The sequence below is a fragment of the Mus caroli genome, chromosome 18, assembly GCF_900094665.2.
Source record: "Mus caroli chromosome 18, CAROLI_EIJ_v1.1, whole genome shotgun sequence".
Taxonomy (NCBI): Eukaryota; Metazoa; Chordata; class Mammalia; order Rodentia; family Muridae; genus Mus; species Mus caroli.
In genome coordinates, this window is record NC_034587.1 from 34,340,974 (window position 1) to 34,365,531 (window position 24,558).

The 24,558-nt window shown below is 38.3% G+C and overlaps 1 protein-coding gene across 10 annotated transcripts in view; it reads left to right on the forward strand.

Annotated features, from left to right (window-relative positions):
* The window catches only part of LOC110285079 (protocadherin alpha-4), a 225,915-nt gene that overhangs the window by 130,758 nt on the left and 70,599 nt on the right, over positions 1-24,558 (forward strand). Inside the window, exon 1 of one of the 10 annotated variants that reach the window (XM_029472209.1) lies at positions 4,407-6,901. The exons of the other annotated variants lie outside the window; for them this stretch is intronic. Coding sequence (XP_029328069.1) covers positions 4,466-6,901 — 2,436 coding nt within the window. The 5' untranslated portion in view covers positions 4,407-4,465. Of the gene's footprint in view, positions 1-4,406; positions 6,902-24,558 lie in introns of those variants that run through there. 10 annotated transcript variants of the gene reach the window in all.

A 24,558-nucleotide genomic window follows, 5' to 3' on the forward strand; every position in this document is an offset into this window, starting at 1 on the left:
TATGAAATTCCTAGCCAAATGGATGGACCTGGAGGGCATCATCTTGAGTGAAGTAACACAATCACAAAAGATCTCACACAATATGTATTCATTGATAAGTGGATATTAGCCCAAAACTTAGGATACCCAAGATATAAGATACAATTTGATAAACGGATGAAACTCAAGAAGAATGAAGACCAAAGTGTGGACAAAACATAATGTTTTTCTTAATGACTGCATTAATTTTCATTTCTACCAATAGTGTAAAAAAACGATTTTTATTTATTTGCCTCCATATGAATACTTCACCTTCTGACAAGAATAATTCTAGCTAGTGCAAGATGATATTACAGTGTTATTTTAAATTTTATTTATTTGGTGGTAATTGATTTTGAGCACTTTTCTTATTCTGTTAGATCTTCATATATCTTCTCTTGAGAAGTGTCTACTTAAGTACCTGATAAGCCTGTTCCTTTTTTTGACAGTTCTGGAGGGATCACACTCTGGGCCTTTGATATGCTAGGGGAACATTTAATGACTGAATTGGGTCTCCTTTAACCACTTTTAATTAGCTTTTAAAATTACTATTGAGTTGAGTTATTTATATTTGTTAATCTCCTATCCAATGTATCACATTCTCTTCACACAACTTAATTTTAATGGCTTCAGAGGATAAAAAAAAACTTGGATATGATCTAGTGTGGACTTAGGTTTTCCCCTAAACCTGCTTTATAGGCTTCTAGAATGCTTCAACCTCCCTTGTATCCCAGCAACCATAGGCAGGAAAAGAAGAAAGTTTATAGGAAAAGAGGGTTGTGGACCTGTTTAGAAGTAGTTCTTTGGAGTGATTCCACTCTTCATTGTCAGGATACCAGCAACCCAGTCCAATAGCAAGCACCATGATCACTAACAGCAGCTCAATCCACCAGAAACCACAAGGTTATGTAGAATCTGCTCGAGTCAGCAGAAGTGACCGGCAAAGACCAGAGAAGACTTGCTTGGCTAGAGAAGGCCGTTGGAGACCATAGAAGGGTAGTAAAGGGTAGCAATGCGAAAGCGACCTCTCACTGTTTATGGGATTCCATTTATAACCCTTTTCAAACATCATGGACCAACAAGATATCACATGCTGTCCCATGTGTCTGCTTCAGCAAAACACCCTCTCACAAGAAACTTCCAGAAAAACATCACATGACACAACTGCGTTTCCAAGGAAACCAGAAATTTCCACTTCAGTCTAGAGTTTCAAGGATAAAATTAAAAAGTCACATGGTGTGGTTTTCATGAAGTGGCCATGAAAAGTGAGCTGACAGATTTCCTGAAATAGGAAAATAAATACAGAAATTAAGGCCACATCAAAAGTAGTAAAATAGTGAACAGCCAACCCCTGCTGTCATACAGTCAGGGGAGAGGGTTGGGAGAGGCTCAGTGGTGCACTTCTTCATTACTGGGTGTGAGCCTTGTGATTGATACCAGCACTATAAAAAGCAAAGAAGAAGAAGAAAAAAAAAACAAAAGCAAAATGGAAAAGCAATGTATGATAAGATTGAAAGTAAATGGGAAATGAGAAATAAATTCAGGGAAATAACAAATAAGTTCAACAAACTTGAAAAGTATAGTTTGAAGCAGGAAAAGGGCATCTAATATAGTCTCAGTGTTTATTTAGAGAAATAAAGTACATGGTAAGGGGGAAATACAAAAGCATTATGCAGGAGGAAATGTGAAGCCAGGGCTGGTGGTACACACTTTTGGTCCCAGCACTCAGAAGGAGGAGGAGGAGTCAGGTGGATCTCTATGAGTTTGAGGCCAGCCTGATCCACATTAAGTTTCATGACAGCCAGAGCCACATAGAGAGACTGTCTCAAACAAACAAAGAAAGAAAAACAAACAAACAAACAAACAAACAAACAAACAAAGATTAGACTTTGAGAAAAAGGGATATCAGAACTTGACTTTCAAGAATATCTAGGTTGCTTTCAGGACAGCAGATAGGCAGTAAGAGTGGTTCGCCTTAACAGTCAAACTGCAAATTTGGGATATCCGATTATACATACAGTACTCAGAACAAAGGTTCTAGAGCTTTCTTTACCGTTTCAGCTGGTTGACTAATTCTGAGGGCCATATTTTAAAAGTAAAATAAAAAACTATATGTATATTTATGTACATATGTATATATGTGATATTCTAATAATTGCTGTATAATTCTACAAAAAAGTACATACAGAGTAGAGTTAGACTGCAGATTCATAAAGATAGATTAAAGGCATTTTAGAAGATATGTCATAGAGGAGGGCAAGTTCCTTGGAGTAGAAACTTGAGAACTCTCACAGTAATTTGTTATTGGTAAAAGGTTTAAATAAAACAAGTGACGTGAGATATGAATGTATTCATTAAGAATGTTTAGCTTTTTACTTTGTGTCTGAGACTTAGTTAAAATCAGAGAAACAAAGTCATATGATTCAGATTTCTATGGTCAGATTTCTCACTCTGCTAGACTTGATTTGGGTTCTTGATTAAGCTATTTTATAGGATTAAAATTTACTTAATGTGAAAGTGATGTTCTACCTGTTAATTTTCATAGTTATCTTTCTATCCATGACTCAAATGAGATCCTTTGACAGTGGCTGTCTATGACAGCTTAAACAGAGAGATAGCAAAGAGAAAAACTAAAAAAAAATGTGATGTTGGCTATGATTTTTGTGAAAATTTCCCATGCCGATTCTCTCTGTGTTTTTCGTTCCCTTACATCTTAGTCTACACCCCTCCACACACCCTCCTGGACACAGCTCAGAATTTCTAAACCTGATATAATTGCAGGTTTGACTTCAGGTCCAAAACTAAAGAGGACTTCTCAGATGCATACAGCTTTCCAGCTGTATTTGTTCTGCTGTGAATACATAGGAAAATGGAAAGAATAATCTACATCCCTAAGCAGGCACCCTCGCTAGGCTAGGCTACGAGGAGAAAGTGCAAACCCACCTCCTGGCAGATGAACAGATCATTCACTGGGTTTTGGAAATTTGGTGAGGAACAAATACAGTTGTATGGGCTGCTTCACATCTGGCAAAGTCCGTTAGTGATGTCCACACCGTGGTGTGAGTCTTGCTTTACTTTTGTCTCAAATCTGGTAAAGTTTGCTTTGATTGCTGAAGCAAACCAGTGAGGACACGTTCACCATTTTCATTGTGCTGTTATTACTGTTTCATTGTGCTTCCTGTTATTTCTAGTTCCCCAAAGAGATTGAGAATCTGCCTGTAATTCCCGGCGGGGGGGGGGTGGTGGTGGTGGTATTTAGTGGAACACTGCAGTTAATAATTCCACTTTTGGTCTTAAGAGGAGAATGCGGAAGTTGTCCATTTAAATCAACAAATTAAAAACAGAACGTTTCACACATAGATAAAGGTCGAGAGAATTGTGTGAATAACATACATGTGCAGTCATTTACATTCAAAAAATTGTTACTAGTTAAGTACAATATTATGTGAACTTCTAGTTTTGATCCCATTCAGGTTTTGCCTTGCAGATTTTGATCTTTGGGGACTCTGAACAACTTTATCAAGTGAAAGATTTGAATGAGCAATTTAGTGTTTAATATTTAATTAACTCATTCTTTATCAGCTCATCCTTCGGGGAAAGAGGCTGACTGCAGGGTACTAGGTAACACGCGTACTTCCCCCTCCCCTTAAATAGAGATACTTCTCATAAAACTGACCACTATCCTCTGCAGATCAGGTTAAAAGTGAAAGCTGCTTCCCTTTGCTGCTTCCTAATGTTTGCAGGGAATGAATTTTGGGTCCTGGAGCTGAAGAACACCAGTCAGCGCTTTCTTTTTCTCCACATGGTCGTAGGTCCTCTTAGGGGACAGTTGGCAAGCTTGCAGTTTTGCTTCTTAGTTTTGACTGGTTGATGACACCTTATTCTCTCCAGAATCTTGGGTGGCTTGAAAAGGAAAGGGCGGGTAGTTACTCCTAAGGGAAGAGAAGCGGGTTCGCTGAAAGATCGGAGCACAGAACTTCGCTCCAGCTGGCTCCACTGCCTCTAAAAGGCTGAATCTAGAGAAGTTTGAAGTGAACACCAGTGTTGGTCCCCAGAGACCTGCCTTGTCATCCCATATTGAACTAGCAGTAGCCGGCCAACAGCCACAAGGAAACACCACTAGCAGGAGGCGTGTCAGTTCCTCCAGCATCTTTCAAGTCCAGACCAGATTTAGCGGTCCAGAGCCAGGCAAAGGACCCCAGCCCTGACGAGCGCGGACTGAGCCTCCCCACCCGGGCAGTTTATCTCTGCACCCCTAGGCGGCGCTGTGCCCCTCCGTACCCAGCACATCAATCAGCCTTGCTGGGGCGGAACGCCAGTGGCCGCAACACTTAGAGCTTGCAATGCAAGCAGGCGGAACAGCTCGCGCGTTTTCCAGTCTCCTCTCCAGGAGTTCGGAGCATGGTACTGGGTCGCCGCAACTGGAGCGTGGAGGCCGAAAGGGAGGATGGTGGGCTGGGGAATGGCGGTTCTGTGTTGGTGGGTCTCTTGTGGTGCTGCAGCGGGACAGCTGGAGTATTCAGTGTTGGAGGAGACGGAACCGGGAGTTACTGTAGGCAATATCGCCTCGGACTTGAAGCTGTCAGCAGCCGTTCTGTCCTTGCGGAACTTTCGCTTCCTTTCCAACTACAGAGAGTCCTACTTCGGGGTCGACCTGGGCAGCGGTAGCTTGGTGGTTCAAGAGCTAGCGGACCGCGAGCGGCTGTGCCCGGCCAAAGCTTCTTGCATCCTGACATATGAGCTAATGTTCGAGGACCCTCTGGAGTTGCACAAAGTACGTGTTCACCTTCTAGACACCAACGACAATTCACCTCTCTTCCCTGCTGGAGATGTGCACTTGCACATCCCGGAGTTCCTGCCACCGGGAGCCCGGTTCATTCTTCCGAATGCCCAAGATGCTGATGAGGGAAGCAACGGCGCGCTAAGTTACAGCCTAAGCATTAGCCAGCACTTTCGCCTGGACATGGGGTCGCGGGTCGATGGTAGCAAATACCCAGAGCTGGTGTTAGAGAAAGCACTGGATCGAGAGCAGCGGGACACCCACCTGCTGGTGCTCACTGCTCAGGATGGTGGCCTGCCTGCACGCTCTGGGGCCGCTCAAGTCACTATCACTGTGGTGGACACTAACGACAATGCACCTGTATTTGAGCACTCCGTATACAGTACCAAGGTTCCAGAGACTGCACCCAATGGAACTGTCCTATTCCACGTTCAAGCCTTGGATCCGGATGAAGGATCCAATGGAGAAGTCTGGTACTCCTTAAGCAATAGCACACCAGCAGAGCTGAGGCACCTCTTTCACGTACATCCTAAAAGTGGGGAGGTTCAAGTAGCTGCTTCACTAGGTCCACCAGAAACGTTATTGGAAGCATTTGTTGAAGCAAGAGATGAAGGTGCTTTTAGTCTAGCTAGCACTACTAAACTGCTTGTGGAGGTGACTGATGTGAACGATCATGCCCCCCAGATGGATTTCATGACCTTCTCCAGCTCAATACTCGAGGATGCAGCTCCTGGCACAGTAATTGCTCTCCTTAGTGTAAAGGATGAGGACCTAGGTTCCAATGGTAAGGTCACTTGTAGCATGTCCAGCAAAGGCCCCTTTCAGTTGAAGGCTTCCTTTGATAGCTACTACAGACTGCTGACCAATGGGCCCCTGGATCGGGAGCAAGCAAGTGAATACCAGATCCTGATCTCTGCTTCAGACGGTGGCTCACCCCCATTAAGTACCCGAAGGACACTCACTGTGTCAGTTGCTGATGTGAATGACAACACACCAAACTTTCCTCAACCACAACAGGAACTTTTTGTGGCTGAAAACAATAGCCCTGGCGTTTCTTTAGGCGGTGTGTTCGCTCAGGACCCAGATCTGGGGGAGAATGGCTTTGTCTTTTATGAACTGTTGGATGTCATTTCTGAAGGGTTGCCAGTTTCCTCCAGCTTGGTGGCAGTGGAACCAACCAGTGGTGTTATCACTGCCAAAACTTCCTTTGACTTTGAGCAGCTCAGGGGGTTTAACTTCCAAGTGGAAGGTCGAGATGGTGGTATTCCTCCCAGAAGTGCAACAGTGACTGTGAACTTGTTTGTGGTAGACAGGAATGACAATGCACCAGACATCTTGTTTCCCTTGCCTAGAAATGGCTCTATCCCAGTGGAAAGAGTGCCCCGCTCTGCCCGAGCTGGACACCTAGTCACAAAAGTGGTAGCAGAGGATGCCGACAGTGGTTCCAATGCTTGGCTCTCCTACCACATTTCTCAGGCTTCTGATGCTAGTCTTTTCAGAATTTCAGTCAACACCGGAGAGCTGCGTACTGCACGTTTAGTTTTTCCCACTGATGCGGTTAAGCAGAGCGTGGTGGTAGTGGTTCAGGACCACGGAGAGCCACCGCTTTCCTCCTCTGTTATTCTGGGTGTGCTGTTGAGCAATGCTGCTCCTCAGGTCATTCCAGACTTTGAAGATATCTGGGAACCAAGAGCACAGCTTTCTGCCCGGAACTTGTACTTGATAATAGCCCTGGTCTGCATTTCCTTTTTATTTCTGGGGTGCTTGTTTTTCTTTGTGTGCATCAAGTTGAACCAGAGCCCAGATTGTTGCTCTCAGAACTTCTGTCATTCTCCAGAAAATGGGAGACATGAGAGGACGATGGCTTCTAGTCCTTGGGTGACATCAGCCACAATAGATGTCACCACAGTCGAGAGACTTTCTCAGACATATCTCTATCAAGCTTCTCTGGGACCTGGTTATGGTAATAACAGCTTGTTCTTGCATGGGAAATACAAGGCTGCTGATCTGAGAAATCTGGCCCCTGGTGTAGGACTGAATTTGCCAGTATCCTGTGTTCAGATTCGGAATAGGAAAGGGGATCATTCAAATGTGGAAGCCGTGGTAAGCACATCTTATGTGGTTTGACTCCTCTGGCAAGGAGATAGTTACTAGCTATGTTCTAGGATATTTATTAGATGAGTCCCATTTTGGTTTATGTGTAACCATTTGATTCCTTTCTCAGTATGTCAAGAATTCTGGCAACTTGCATTAGAATATTGTTTTAAACCTCAAGGAATTTAGTTATGTTTTATAACTTGTGTGTGTGTGTGTCCATGTGCATGTGTGAAACCTGGAGTGTGTGTGGATATCAGAGAGAACTGGTTTTCTCTTTCTATCATGTGGATTCTGGGTACTGGGCTCAAGTTGTCAAGCATCTTTATCTGCTGAACCGTTTCATATAGTTTATTCCTGAGAAACATTAAACACTATCATACTATCTATGATATCAATATCTATACTAGCAATGTGAAATAGCATCCTAAAATTAAAGATAAAAGAGTGCCGGAGTGTTCCTGGGACAATAGATATGAGAGAGATTCCCCACAGAATCCTAAAGTGAAGAGCCATGTGAGTACACATGTCATGAACCAAAGACAGAAGACACACTCAGATCACTACCATACTTCATGGAAAGATGGTCATCACTGGAGGTAGAAAGTAAACTGCAGTGGGTGCTCATCAAAGATAGTGATAAAACTTGAGTGAATGTCTGGATGGAAGGAAGGAATCAAAGACAGATTCGTAGACGAGATGAGGTTTGCCTTTAGTCTTGAATGGTATTTAATAAAACATGGCATATTCTGTATCCTGTACTCTTTCTGAGTATTGTTAGGGCAAATTCTCTTTGAGAAATGCTGCTTAGACATAGGTAATAATGCCACAATACTTTGCAAATGCATAGAAATTACAAGCATATCTCAGAATGCCTATTGTATTGATATAAAGAAGGTAAATGTCTTGACCTTTACTTTGTTTTTATTAAGCCTATTTTTCCAAAAAGAAAAAATGAGCACTTTTTGTCAGACATATATGAGTTTTCAGAGTTATCTTTATTCAACATGGACTCAATTTTCTTATTATTTTAGGAGTTTCTGTATTTGAGAGTGACATACCTAATACAAGTTAAGTAAAATACTTCAGTGGCTTTTGGAATTTCAACAAAATTGAATAGAGTTAGGCCAATGCAGTTTATACCATTACTATTATACATTATTATTTTCTGCTCTATTCTTGAAATAATTATGAAAACAAGAAATTATGAACACAGAAATCAAGGAAGTAAAACAAAGCATTCCTTGTTTTACTCTCCTAAGAAATAAGGGGAAATGGCTTGAGAATTATTCCTCTCTCAAACAATTATGGTACTAAAAGTACAAAAGATTCAAAGTGTTATAATTTTATATATTTACCATTTCACATGCTGTGATAAAAGCTAAATGTAAACTATACCCCCTGGATGAATTAATAATGGATTGAAATATGAACACTTCAACATGTACCTATCGTTAATAGTTTAATGGCTATTTCCAAATATAATGAATGCATTTCCAAATATAAGGAAATGGTTGGGCAGAGAAGCTTTCTGGCCCTAAAACTAGCATGAAAACACTGCAGTGATATATTCTGGAATAAGTGTGACTCCAGTTCCTTAGATGGCTAAGGAATCAAGAGAGTCACATATTATTACAATATGAAACTTGCAGAAATTGCTACCTATAAAATTTCATTGTTAAGGGAGGAAATTTCAGTGTGCCGATGTTAACCATTCAAGCATCAAAGTACTTAAAATGTAAATACCATTAATTTACTTAATTTCTTTCTGTTCTGTTTTGTTTTGTTTCGACACTGTGGCTTCAGTATGTAACCCTGGTCTGGAACTTACTGTGTAGAATAAGTTAACATCTAACTCACAGAAATCAGCCTAGATCTGCTTCCCAGGTGCTGGAAACAAATGTATAGGCCATCATTCCTTGCTCAAAAGACAGATGAGGATATTAGGGATAAGGATAGTTTGAGAAATGCTTTGACGAGAAAAGAGAAATGTTAGTAAGGCATAATAAATGTCAATGGATATGGAATTTTAAAAGGAAAATGAGGCCTTTATTTTTTTTAAGTAGGCTGATCACATGCCTCCTCATGTAAGAGTACTTGCTATGAAACCATGACAACTTAATTTTGAATCCCCACCATCCATGCAACACTGAAGGCATGCCTACAAACTGTACTTATGTTGGCTGGCAGAGACAGGCTGGCTCTGAACACTACAGGGCTAACTGGACAAGCCTAAGTGTGAGTTCAGTTCAGCAAGAAACCCTGTCTTATTTCAGGTAGAAGACCCTCCATCTCCCCCTCTAGCTTCTGCACGTGGAGGAGAGGTGCATACATCTGCAGGTCAACATGAATGCATTGCCTCCCACCATAAAAGAAACTAAAAAATAATGGCATAAAAAAGGCCCCTGATATTGATATTCTATGAAATATTGATTTTCTATGAAAGATAAAGTGGCAGAGTTATGTAGAATCATCTGTTTATATATTTTTTAATTTCAAAGTTGTTTTCTCCTTTTTGTTCATTTGCAATACATTGACAATTTATAATATCAAAAGTTGTTAGCTTAAAAAATCCAGTCAAACATGAATTTCATCTTCATCTCCCATACTGAAACTGTGTAACAGACACAAACAAAATTGATATACTGTGCAACAAATAATGTGCCTCTCGTCATTGTCTTGTTTTGTTTTTCTGCTAATGTAGGCCCAATTCCTTAAGTTGGTATCAAGGAAGATACCCCTGGTGGGTAAATTTGGACTTTCCATTTAGAGTTGAGCTATTGGCAATTTTTTTGGAAAGCAGCACTGTAGCAAAAGTGGATGGACAGCATAAAAGTAGTCTTTAATATATTAAAGTGACTGGATTGAGCATCTAATTGCCATATTAAGGTGTCACTATTCGAGAATAAATGGGGCATAGGATACTTGCAATGTGACATGTTTACAGAGTAATAGAATGCATTGGACATTCAAAATGTGTTTATTTATTTGTTGATATCCAGTTGTAAGTAGACTGCCACAGGTTGATTAGATATTTCCTTGTAACTATTTTGACTTTGACGATACTGGTCATGCTTTAAAACATTTTAGATTGCTGTCACTTAGAAAGTTTGTATGACATATGAAGTATATTCAGATTTAAAAAAACTTCATTTATATAGTATAATTGTACTTATTGTAAACTTGGGCCAGTCAGATAGGTAAAAAGAAAGTTAGCATTTTTATTGATTATGGTTTTCTGTAATGTCTTCTTCTGTTGCCAAGAGAAGTTTCCTTGATGAGGGGAAAGCTACACTTACCTGTGGGCATAAGGATAAATATTTAGAATGTAGTTCCAGATTATGCTGACTTAGTAAAGTGGCAGTTTTAAGTTCTTCAAGATCCATGTCTTTAATGGCCCTGGCTTGTTGGCTAGATTTTTGGTACCAAGCATGATATCACTCTTGCTGAGCAGGTCTTAAGTCCAATTAGAGAGCTGTTGGTTACTGCCGAGATACATGTACCCATATCACACCCTTATGGTTATCATGCCATGCAGATCATTGTTGTGGTTTATAAGCATCATAGCTGGATAGAATTCTTGGCTGGTTTTCTCATATGAAAGCTTGCAGACTTGTGGAGTCTAGCCCTAATGTATACATTTACAACATGACTCCTGTACTTAAGGCCTAAGATCATTGTGGAAAGGGAGGTAGAAAGATGTTAAGATCCAGAACAGGGAATTTGCTCCTGGGAATGTCAGAAGTGATACCCATAAAGTCTTACCAATATGGTTGCATAAATAAGATCTGAACAAAGATGGCACAAATGGACCTGCTAACATGAAAGGTGGAAAACTCATGAGGCCTCATTCCTACACAAAGAGTGTCAGACAACTAAGAAGTTCTGAGAGTTAGAGAAAGAGTCTTCCCCAGGGAAAGGCATGCTAATAAGTTCTACAATACCAAAGGGTCAGTACTGAAAACATGCATATAAGTAACATTATACAGACTAAGCAGGCTATTGTTGTATTATGTATTTATGTAAAAACCTCATTTATATAGTATAATAGAGAAACCTCATTTATATAGTATAATAGAGAAACTATAATAGAAAAATGGGATAGGTAATTTTGTTATATATTATATATAACAATACATATTGTTTTAAACAATAAAAAGGAGGACTTGAATTTGAAAGAGAGCAAGGAGGGGTACATGGGATCGCTAGGAGGGAGGAAAGGGAAGGGGGATATGATATAACTATATTATAATCTCAAAAAATAAAAAAGAAATAATTTAACCAGAAGGATAGCATTATAGCTTGAGTGGACAGACAAGAAAACAATACCTAGAAATATGTGAGTGGAAAAGTATTGACAATATGTCTGACATGTTAGTGATCTATTGATTTTTGTTGCCTTCAAGTTTGCAGTTAGAGGGAAACAGTAGTATTCGCTTATATGGGCTGCATTGAGAACTGACTACTTGCTAAAAGGTTTTTTGTATATTGTTCAAATGCATATAAAATATTAACATTTGTAAGAACATAAAATAGATATGAAGTGCAGTCTAAGCTCCTGACTACAATATTATGGGTTATTGATAAGAGTAATTAAAGCAAGCCAGCAAACAAACAACAAAACCTACAACAAGCTAATGATCAAAGGGACCACTTGTTTTGCTCCCAGAGTGTTTTGGTTTGTTTGTTTTTTGCCATGTACTTCTCTTTTTCATTGATAAGTTTTATTGTAACAAAATTCCCTCCTCCAAATTTTGCCATATCCTCCCAACTTCCTTACCCACTCAACTTTATGTGTTTTCATCTTTCAAAAAAAAAAAAAGGAAAAGAAAAAATACCCCCAAGAAACAAAAGTAACAAAAAACCAAGAAACGAACAAAAAACTCACAAAATGAAGATAAAAATAGATGAGTAAAAGATCAACAAGATAAAAAAAGGCTAAAGAAAGCAAAAATGAAATTAAAAGCTTGAAATACTATTGGGTTTGTTTTTATGTTGACCAACTAACTTCTCCTGGGCATGGGGCCTGCCCTGGAGTGTGGTTTACATAGCCAGTGAAAACTGAATTCCCCCTCCTCTGTGGCCAGTGTATATCAACTGAAGATCTTTAGGGGTGGGACCCTGTGTTCACCCTGTCCAACCCCAGTGCTTGGACCTTGTTAAGGTTGAACTTACTCGGGTTTTAGGCATGATGCCAGTCTTTATATGAGTTTATATATCCTGTTGTGTCTGGGATTCTGTTTCTTTAGAGTCTCCCATTATCTCTAGCTGTTGTAATCTTCCATTTCTTCTTCCACACAGACACCTGAGCCTTGAAGGGAGAGGTTTGATGGAGAACTGAGTGCTCCAGTGTTTCTCACTCTTTGGGTGCTGTCCAGCTGTGGGTCTCTGGGTCAGTTCCCATCTACTGCAAGAAGATTCTTTGATGTGGTCTGGATGAGGCTCTGATCTATGGGTTTAGCTGTATGTCACCAGGAATCATTTCATTGCTCTGTTCCTTTTACAGAACAGTGTGATAGGTTTGCCTCTAGGGTTATGGCCGATCTAGTCTCAGGTCCTTGGCCACATTAGTAGTGAAGTTATGGGTTCCATGCCATGCAATGGGCCTTAAATCCAATTTTAAAATGGGATCTGATTACTCTCATAACATCTATGCCACTATTGTTCCATATATCTTCAGTCAGTTGCTGCTGTGGGTTGCAGGGCTTATAGGTTTGTGATATCAATTAGTACCTTTTTTCATGCAGTAATGCACAGAGAACCAAGTGTGCCATGACTCTAGTCAGTAGGGGTGAATCTTTTAGTTAGACACAAGCTTGACTTTTCCATGTTGGATGATATAAATAAATGTTGTCTTCAGCAATAGAGATTTACCATAGGTTGTTGGGAGTACCAATAGCTCTGGCAATTGCCTGTGATGTTTAGGGTTTTCTAAAGGACCAATGACTCAAGAAATAACCTATTTTTGGAACTGGAGGTTTCATTGATAGTGTAAGGTATCTACTTGGAGAGTTCTCTCCCCTATTATTTGGTAACTTCACTTTCTCTTCTATAAGAGTCAGTATATCTGACTTTATCTTGAGGCACTTAATCCATTTGTAATGCAGTTTTATGAAGGGTGACAGATATGGCTCTATTGGCATTTTTTTCTACATACATGCATCCACTTTTACCATAATCATTTTTAGAGATTCTGTCTTTTATTCTGGAGTGTATTTTCAATTTGGGCTGGTGAGATTGCTCAGCGGTTAAGAGCACTGATTGCTCTTCCAGAGGTCCTGAGTTCAATTCAGGTGACTCACAACCATATGTAATGGGTTCCTATGTCCTCTTTGACAGTGTACTCATATACATTACATAAAAAAATAAAATCTTAAAAAATTTCCCTTTAGAAAAAGACATAAGGTTTTTGGATTTATAATCTGAGTGTTGGTGGACACTCATAGTGGACTTATGTCTGAGTTTAACTTGGTTACACTAATCAATGTGTTTGTTTTTGTGCCAGCACTATACTGTTTTTATTGCTATAGTTATCTAGTACAATTAGAGATTGGAGATGATGGATGATACTACCAGCATTTTTTTATTATTTAGGAATGTTTTAGATGTCTTGGAGTTTTTGTGTTTCTCTATGGAATTGAGGATTATTATTGAATTTCTGTGAAGAGTTGTGTTGGAATTTGGATGAGACTTGAATTTAGCCTGTAGGTTGTCCTTGATGGATTGGCAATTTTCACTGTATTTATCCTACCAGTTCATGAATATGGAAGATCTTGATATTTTCCTCAATTGCTTTCTTCAATTAAAATATTTGCTTAGTTAGAATTATTCCAACATAATTTTGAAGCTTCTGTTAAGATGGAGAACTACAGATTCTTGTGTGTTAATTTTGCAGCCTGCTTCTTTGCTGAAAGTATTTATGAGCTATATGAGTTTCCTGGTGGATCCTTAAGTCATATATGCATACAATCATATAAACTGCAAATAAAGATTTTTTGATTTTCATATTCTTTCTTTTGTATTTGTATCCTCTGGGTTGCCTTCAGTTGTCTTATTTCAAGTACATACTGAGTAGGTGTGGAGTGGACATCATTACCATATTCCTGATTTTCATAGACATGCTTTGAGTTTCTCTCCACTTATGTTGATGTTGGCTATGGGCTTTAAGCAAACTACCTTTAATATGTTGAGGAATGTCTCTTGTATCCGTGGTCTTTCCAGGACTTTTATGATGAAAGGATATTGGGTTTGTCAAAGCCCTTTTGTACATCTAATGATATATTCATGTAGTATTTTTCTTTCATTATGTTTATATAATAGAACATGTTTGTTGATGTACATATGTCGAACTATTCCTGCATCTCTGGGTTAAGGCAACTTGATCATCGTGGATAATCCTTTTTATATGTCCATGAATTTAGTTTGCAAGTGTTTTATTGAGAATATTTGCATCCATGTTCATAGGGATATTGGTGTACAATTTTGTTTTTGTTGTTGGTTTTTTGTATCATAGTGGTATTGTAAAAAGAAGTAGGAAATGTTTCTTCAGTTTTTATTTTCAGAATAATTTGAAGAGTATTGGCATTAATTCTTCTTTGAAAGTCATGTAGGATTCTGCCCTGAATCTATCTGGCCCTAGACTTTTTTGTTCGTTTCTGAGACTTTAATTACTCCTTCTATTTCACTAGGGGTTACATATCTGTTTAAATTTATTTGATCTTGATTTAACTTTGGTAAGTCATAGATGTCAAAAACTCCATCCATTTCTTCTAGATGATATGGTTATATTTTTATGTTGTATTCTGTATTCATTTGTTTATGTGACATTTCCAACTTTGAAGTACACATTTTAAAAATTTGTCATTTTGCTTTTCTAAATTTTTCCAGTGTCTTTTGTAATGCTCCCTTTCATCTCTAATTAATTTGAATTTTTTTCTCTCCCCTTTTAAAGTTAATTTGGTTGAGGACTTGTCATTCTCCTTGATTTTTTTTTCAAAGAATCAATCTTTGATTTATTTTTTAATATTGGTTTTGTTTTATTTCATTGATTTAAATCCCAAGTTTGATTCTTTCTTGCCATTTACTCTTTTGGGGTCTTATTTTTTATTATTGTTCTACAGCTTTCAGGTGTGTCATTAAGTTTCTAATTACAAAATTTCTCTAGTTATTTTTTAAAGTATTTTGCTATTTTTAAATTACTGCCATTCCCCCCGCCCCCTGCTTCTAGTCCCCCTGGCAGTCTGTATATAGAAGAATGAAAATAGATCCATTGTTATCACTTTGCACAAAGCTCAATTCCAAGTGGATAAAACCTCTCTAGTGTTTTGTGGATACTTAGTGCTAGAAACTTGCCTCTTAGAACCACTGCACTGCCATTGTCTCCCATGGGTGTGGGTAAGTTATGTTTTCATTTTAATTCAATTCTGAAAAGATTTTAAATTTTCTTCTTGATTTCTATGAGTTTGTAAACTTTCAGTTGTTGTTGATATCCAACAACAATCCATAGTGTTAACATAGGTTGTAGAGTGCCAGTTCATTTTTTTTTTATTTTTGATGTTTCATTTATATACCTTTGATATTTTGGAAATTTGTTAATTCATAGAAACATTTAAACATTTTGACATAGAGTTGTTCATAATGTCCTCACATGATCTTTTTCACAACTTCAGGGCCTGTGAACTCAGCCCTCATTTCAATCCTGTTGTGACTTAATGTCTCCTTTTACTTTTCATGACTTGATTCAGAAGTAATTTGTGGATTACATTAGCCTTTCAATGTTATCTTTTGTTTTCTGAGTTTCTTTTTCTTATGCATTTGCATTCTAGTTCATTATTTTTTGCTGTTTATTTCTTTTCTCAGATATTGTTTTTTTCAATTCATTATTTGTTTGGGTTTTAAAATTTTTGCTCAGCTTATTGATTTTCAGGCTTTTGGAATTTCTAATTATGCATTTTAGGCTGTATTTTTTTTTTTTTTTTTTTACTTATTGTGGCATTACCTTTCCTAGGTAATTCTTATTTTAGAAACATTTGATTGGAGCATAACATACACCATAGTTCATATTTTATAAATACAAAGATTGATGAAGAATCCAAATCCAACACAATTATGCCACCACCATTAAAATTAAATAGATCAAATGTAATCAGCACTCTAAATGTCCATTTCATCCTGACTCACTTTTGTAATGTAGACATCTTGAGTTATAATATATAGCATATGTTAATCATGTCTCATCTAATAATCACATTAGCCATATATTATTACATGATATGGTTATATTTTTATGTTGAGTTATTTTATTCATTTGCTTATATGACATTCTACCAGGCTATTATTTATAGCAATATTTCATCTGTCAGATTCATAATTTTCTTATACAACTATACTGCACCTTAATTATTCTTTTTCTTTATTGGTAAACTTTTTTTCAAGTTTTTCTTTTATTACTGTGAAAAGTTCTTCAGCACACACTGTTTGCTGCATGTATTTTTGCATTTCTTTTGAATATAAGATTAGTTGTGCATATTTCTTGGTAATAAGGTATGAGTGTGTTCTGCTTGAATAGATGCTGCTCATCGTTTCCCAAATTAGTGGTTGCCATTTGGGCAGCAGCATTTGAGAGTGCCAGTCATTCCACATTCATGTAATACTTAGAATTAGGGATATGACTAATAACTCACCATTTAGTTCTATATATATATATTTCACTCAGTGCAGAAAAGATAGCAGTAGTTTCATAAGTTACAGTTAGAATGATGTCTTAGGTCTTTCATTGCTGTGAAGAGACATTATGACCAAGGCAACTTCTAAAAGAACAACATTTAATTGGGGCTGGCTTACAGTCTCAGAGTTTTAGTTCATTATCCTCATGGTGGCAAGCATATCGAGGCAGGCATGGTGCTGGAGAAGCTGAGAGATCTACATCTTGTTCCAAAGGCAAACAGGAGAAGACTGGAGGAGGGTCTCAAAATCCACCCACACAGTGACATACTTCCTTCAACAAGGCCACAGGTACTCCAACAAGACCACACCTCCTAATTGGCCACACCCCATGAGCCAAGCATATTCGAATAACCATATTCCACTCCCTGGACCCCATAGGCTTGTTCAAACACATGAGTTTATGGGTGCCATACATAGCCATAGTATAACACAAAATACATTTAGTCCAACTTCAAAAGTCCCCACAGTCTATACCAATCTCAACAATGTTAGTCTTTCTTGAGATTCATTCAATCATTTAACTAAAATCTCATATAAAGTTGAAATGAAAAGCAGATCACATACCTTAAACATCATGCAGGATATGAAACTATAAGATGTCATAGTGAGGAAATACTAGAACAAACAAGACCAAAAACCAGCTGGACAAACTCCAAACTCTGCATCTCCATGTCTGATGTCAAAGTGTTCTTCAGATCTCCAACTTATTTCATCTTTTTTGACTGCAACCAACTTCTTTCTCCTGGGCTGGTTCCTTTCCCTGTTGGCAGCTTTCCTTGGCAGGTATCCTACAGCTCTGACATCTCTAACATTTTAGGGTATCCATGGCAACTTCAACTTTACAGCTTCTTGTTCCAGTGTTTTGGGATCTACACATGATCTTCTGGGTTTCTCAAAAGGGGTTGGATCATTTATCTGGCTCTGTCCTCTCTAGCACTGTAGTCTCTAATAGACTCTGCTATACAGCTGTTGCTCTTGGTGGTCATTCCATAGTACTGGTGACTCCATTACAATAGAGTCTTTCACTACAATTAGGCTTCACCAATAGCCTCTAAGGGATCTCTTCATGCTGCCAAGAATCAGTCTCTTTATATCATTCCTTCAGTCCTGGTATGTTAACTGCAACTGAGGCTACATCTTCACCAATGGCCTTCCCTGCCCTTAGTGCCAAGCCACAGTTGCTCTCTGACTCTTTCATAGCTTCAAAACAAGTACCACACATTGCAAATCCAGCTACAGCAATAGGTACAAGCTAAGATTTTTCTGGAACACAGCTTCTTTGTGTTTACCTCAGTGATGCTGGTCTCTTCTTAGTCACCACTAATTTCCTAACTCCAGTTAACCAGTATCAATTGTTAGTCCCTCTAAAGCCAGAGACACATGGCTTAAACTGCTGAGCTCTGCTGCTTGCTGAAGCTGGAACACAGCCCCTTTGTTTTATTACATTATCACCTAGCTTTATGTTTTCTAATTCCTTCACTGTCTGAGCATGGCTGTCCTGATCTTGAACTCACAGATCCGCATGGCTCTGTCTCCTGAATGTAGAATTAGAGGTGTGTACTAACCTGGAAGTAAGCTTTTCTTCACTTAGAGCTTACTCTGTTCCAGGCTAGCCTTGCTTGCCTTTGTTTCCTGGGATTAAAAGTGTATACTACTATGCCTTGGCCTAAACTTTACATGGTCACTGTTCTTTAAGATCTGCATCAAAAGCCTGTGTCTTCTAGCCTCAAGATCTGAATAACAAGTGTGCCCTCCATTTCTGGATTGCAGTTTATCTAGATTAAAAGTCTAAATGAAAACAATAACCAGGTAATTACACCTAACATAACATTCCTTATTCCTTATTCAATTGCAAACACAATCAATAAGCTTATCTGGATGGGATCTTGTCTTCAGAACACTACACCCTTAATCTATTTATCTCATTGAACACAGGATTCAGCTCTTTTTCACTTCCTGGTGCCCATTTATTACTTGAACCAAAACTTTTGCATTTTTTTCTTTTTAATTTTACTATGCTTCATCAAAATGCTCTTCATAAGACTAAACCACAGCATAGAGTCTGAACTGGGTTGTTTTGGGACAACCTTTGTCAATGCAATTAATCTGGATTTCTTCACCTTAGCTTCAGGCAGACTCTTCCAACAAGGGCAAAAGCAGCAACATTCTTCACCAAAACATCACAAGAACAGTCTCTAGGCCAAATATTGAAATTCTTCTTCACTAAAACATCTTGGGCCAGTTCTGCACAGTTCAAATCACCATCAGCACCAATGTCCTCTGTATTCTTATTAGGATGGCCCATTAATTCTCACTTAAAGCATTCCACTGCTTTCCAAAGTTCCAAAATCTACAATTCCTCCAATCAAAAGCATGATCACATCAATATCCCACTCCTGGTACAAACTTCTGACTTAGGGGTTTCATTGCTGTGAATAGATACCATGAGCAAAGTAACTCTTATAAGGTTACCTTGTGTGGGCATAGTTTACTCCCAGATATACATAAAATCATATTTGTTCATACTACCAGTGATCTCGTAAGAGAGACTTTCATACTATAAAGTTGGAATCTCACAGTGGTAAATAGATATTTTCCAGGAATTCAAACATTTAATTACTTAAAAAAAAACTATGTGTATGGGTATTTTACCTGCATATATGTCTGTTCACCACATATGTGTCTTGCCCTCTCAGAGTCCAGAAGAGGGCATCAGATTCCATGAAACTAACATTATAGACAGTTGTGAAGTGCCATGTAGGTGCTGGGAATCAAACCCAGAAAGATGCTCTTAACTGTTGAACCATCTCTTCAACCTGCATAGTTTCCCAAAAGTTCACTTAACCTAAAACTCGAGTTTTATCATTCAGAGTAAATATTGTGAGTTGTTTTCTCTATGGTGACTAGCTCATTCCATTTGTTTTTGAGAGGACATCGGGCAAATACTCATGGTTTGTCAGTATTTCCTATCAGTAAAAATGCTGTTCTGTAGAGAAACACCCAGGTCATCCTGTAACGACTGGTATTCCTTTAGGCAATGTCATCCTTCAGTATGCAGCAGAAGCGTCTCAAGAATATTTTCCAGTTCAGTTTCCTCACATAAAATACTTTAAAAATGGGTGCTTAATGGTTGATATTTAATAAAGTTAATAATAAGAGCAGTGCTTCATTCAGGTCATTCGTATTGGTATTGTCTTACTGCGTATGTGTGGCCATGAATGTGATGACAATTAGTGAAGCTTGAAGACAGTGGTTTGACTCGTCTGTGGTGGCGAGTCTCACCCATTAGTGCTTTTGCACCATCAGTAAAAATGCAAGCACAGTGAAAAGAATGATGTTTTAGCATCATTTTAAGCTTAACTTTGAGCCCAAAGACACCCAAAGTACACAAAGATACTATTGAGAACCATAGGCAGAATGTGTTCATCCCTTTTAAATATTATCTGGAATATTTATATGAAGGAAAATTTCTGTCCACCTATTTGCTTATTCTGAGGTACAGTTCTTGTAGGAAAATATACTGGCTAGTTTTATGTCAACTTGACACAATCCAGAGTCATCTGGGAAGAGGGAACTTCACCTGAGAAAATGTACCATCAGATTGGCCTGTGGGCCATTTTCTTGATTGATGATTGATAGAGAAGGGCTCAGTGATGTGGGCAGTGCTACAATTGCCTGGTAATCCTGGGTGCTATAAGAAAGCAAGCTGAGCAACCTCCAAGAAACAAGTCACTAGGCAGTACTCCCTCTATGATCTCTGCATCAGTTCCTGCCTCCAGGTTCTTGCCCTGCTTGAGTTCCTATTTTGACTTCTATTAGTAATGTGTTGTTAGCCCACTGTGTAAGATGAAATAAACCCCAAAGTGCTTTGATGATAATGCTTGATTACAGCAATAGAAACCATAACTAATATTAAAAGGTAGCATCAATTCTTGATTCTTTCATCTATTTAGTAGTTTTGAATATATTGAGGCTAGCTGGTAGCATAGATTTTTTTTTTATCTAAGGTTTATAGGAGGCTAAAACAGGAAGATTACAAGTTCAAGGCTTTCCTGGGCTAAGCAGTTGAAAGCTAGCCTGGAAAATTTAGTGAGACACTGCTTCAAAAAGTTGCATGGGTAGCTCAGTGGTAGAGTGCTTAACTGGAATGTGTGAGGATACAGGTTCAGTCTCCAGTGCTGTAAAACCCAACAACCCAAAACACAACAATTTGATTTCCTTAGTGCCCTAAAAAAAGTAACAACATTTTTTTTAATATTGGACAAACTAGACAAATATATTTATTATGACTCAATATATTGCAATCATTACTTTTTTGTTTTTTGTTTTTTGTTTTTTAACTCAATCAAATTTATTTTCAAGACTTACCATCATATATGTATATTACATTTTTGTAATTAAAACCTTTAACTCTGGTTCCTTTATGATTTTTTTTATTAATTTTCTTCATTTACATTTCCAATACTACCCCATAAGTCCCCCAAACCCTCCCCGCAACTCTCCTCCCCCCTCCCACTTCTTGGCCCTGGCGTTCCCCTGTACTGGGGCATATAACGTTTGCAAGACCAATGGGCCTCTCTTTCCACTGATGGCCGACTAGTTCATCTTCTGATACATATGCAGCTAGAGACACGAGCTCCGGGGGGTCCTGATTAGTTCATATTGTTGTTCCACCTATAGGGTTGCAGACCCCTTTAGCTCCTTGGGTGCTTTCTCTAGCTCCTCCATTGGGGGCCCTGTGATCCATCCAATAGCTGACTGTGAGCCTCCACTTATGTGTTTGCCAGGCCCCGGCATAGTCTCACAAGAGACAGCTATATCAGGGTCCTTTCAGCAACATCTTGCTAGTGTGTGATTTGGTGTCAGTGTTTGGGGGCTACTTTTTAATGTTCAAAGTTTTGGGTTTTATTCAGTGTGGGGTTCTATTTAAGTTACCTGCTGTGTGTGTGTGTGTGTGTGTATATAGCATCTTTTAAATCTTTCATTTTGAAATAACCAAGTCACACAGTCTCGGAAATAACACATGGCATTCCCATGTGTTCTTTTCAGAACTAGTGACACCCCGAATCTTCTCCACATGACTCTTAGTAGTGGCCCTTCCTTTTGTTTTCTGTTATGAAAAATGTATTCATCTTCTGTATCATCATCTTTCCTAGACCTGTAATCCACCATTTTCCAGTGTTTGTTTAATTCTTTTTAGTAAAAAATGTTAAAAAAATACAATCTAGAAAACATATGTGTTTATTGCAACCATTGGTGTTTTTAGATGTTGTTGGTTATAAGTTTTTAATTTTCAGCCAGGTGTTGGAGTTCACACCTTTCCAGCACTTTGAAGTCAGAGGCAAACAGATCTCTCAGAGTTCAACATCAGCTTGGTCTACAGAACAAGTTCCAGTATAGTTAGAGCTAAACAGAGAAACACTGTCTCAAAAGGCAAAACAAACAAATAAGACCATAACCAAAACACCAACAGCAAAAAGATTAATATTTTAAAAGATAAAACATACAAGTTTATATTAAATCTTTCTCTTTTTTAAATAATTAAATTTTTTTGCACTCCACATTTTATCCCCCCATCCAGTCTACCCTCCTACTGCTTCATATCCTACACTTCCTCCCCACTCCCCTGTCTCCATGTGGATGTCCCCACCCCCATGCTTCCTGACCTCTAAACTCCCTGGGGCCTTCAGTCTCTGGAGGGTTAGGTGCATCATCTCTGAATGAACACAGACCCAGAAGTCCTGTGCTGTATGTGTGTTGGTGGCCTCATACCAGATGGTGTATGCTACCTTTTTGGTGATTCAGTGTTCCATAGTTTTTGAGACTGCTGGTCCTCCTACAAAGTCTCCCTCCTCCTCAGCTTTTCAGTCTTTCCCTAATTCAACAATAGGGGCTAGTTATTTTTGTCCATTGGTTGGGTGCAACTATCTGCCTCAGACTCTTTCAGCAGCTTGTTGGGTCTTCAAACTAAAATTCATCATTCTGAGGTCTTCATCAATCTTACACTTATATCTCATTTATCCTAAATTGCCAAATTGAAAATTTTTGTTATATCAACAAGATTTTGCTACCACACACCATTCAAGCAACAGTCTTAGAAAATGATACTAGCACTTCTCTAACAATATGGTCTCCATAATTGTTAAACATGTTTATCATTTTTACTATTTTTAAGAATCAGATAGCATTAGGCACACCCAGGGAAGTTACTGTTTGTTTGACTGTTTTACTGTTTTAACTTTTCTTTGGATAGTCCATCTTTTTATATATCTAAGCCACCAGATATATAAAGAGCTTTATATATGTAAGAACCAGGCTCCTTTATTTCAAGTTGCTTTTAATTTTAGGGCTTGAATTTTACATTTTGCTTTTATAATTATGTGAAATATTTGCATAGCATCTAAATAAATTTATGGACCAGATATATTTAAATTAGTATAATATCCATCCATACATGTGTATTCTTCATTTGATTTTTTTTCCACTTAGAAACATAGACCCAATATTATTCCAGAGTAGTACTTAGAGAAATTTCATTGCTTTTTAATTCCCTTTTCTTGCCCCAAGAATTTGGTTTACATTTACTTATTTATTTTTCTATTTATTTATTGGTGGGAGCTGTGTATGTGGCACACTATGTGTAGGGAGGCCAGAAAACAACCTGCAGGGGTTGGCTGTCTTTTTCCATCAGATGGGTTTCTAGGCTTGAGCTAAGGTGGTCATGGATGGCAACAAGTACCTTTGCCCAGGTGTCTTAGTTAGGGTTGTCATTGCTATGATAAAACACCATGACAAAAGGTAACTAGGGGAGGAAGGCATTTATTTGGCTTATGCTTCCATATCACTGTTCATCACTGAAGGAAGTCAGGACAGGAGCTCAAACTGGAGGTAGGAGCTGATTCAGTGACCATGGGGAGCTGCTTATTGGCTTGCTCCCCAAGGCTTGCTCATTCTGTATTCTTATAGAACACAGGACCACCAGTCCTGGGGTATCATCACCCACAATGGTCTGGGCTCTCGCTCATCAATCACTAATTAAGAAAATACCCTATAGGCTTACCTACAACTCCATCTTATAGAGGCATTTTTCAATTGAGGCTCTTTGCTCTCCAATGTTCTAGATTGTGTCATGTTGACATAAATCTAGTCAACACACCACTGAACTACCTTGCTGGCCTCCTTGCTTTTGATGAACAGATATCCTAATAAGGTTCAATATAGAAATATTTCTCTTTTTCTCACTTACTATTTATTCTATCATTTTATTTAATTATTCATGTCTCTACATGTGTATGTATACATGGTGTATGTGCATGTGCACATATGAAAGCCAAAGGTTGTCATTGGATATCTTCGTCTACTGTGCTCCACTTAGGATTCAGAGACAGCGTCTCTCACTGAACCTGAAGTCTACCAGTTGCCTAGGCTCCTGTTTTCCTGTCCTCTCCACAGAATTGTTGTTATAGACACGACTGCCATTGTGCCTGGATTTTATGTGCATTCTGGTAATCAGAATTCAAGTCCTTGTGCTTACACAAAGAACATTTATGGACTGAGCCCCATTTCCAGCTCATTCTTTTGTCATTTAAAAGCAAAAGTAGCTTGTTTCAAAGTTCTGAAGATGACTCTTTCTCATCTTCTTGAATATTCCTGTCCATTATAACTTTCAGATATTTTGGAATATTTTTTGTAACTGTATTTTATCAGTCATATGGTTGGCACTTGAAATTTGGTCAGTCAAATAATGGGATTAAATCCTCGATGTGATACATTTTAATAAAACTTAATATCTAAATGATTTGGCTATATTTAGGTGGTAAGTTCCAGAGGTATTCTTTTCTTTTTTAAAAAATATTTTTATTACGTATTTTCCTCATTTAAATTACCAATGCTATCCCAAAAGTCCCCCACACCCTCCCCCGCAACCCCCTACCCACCCA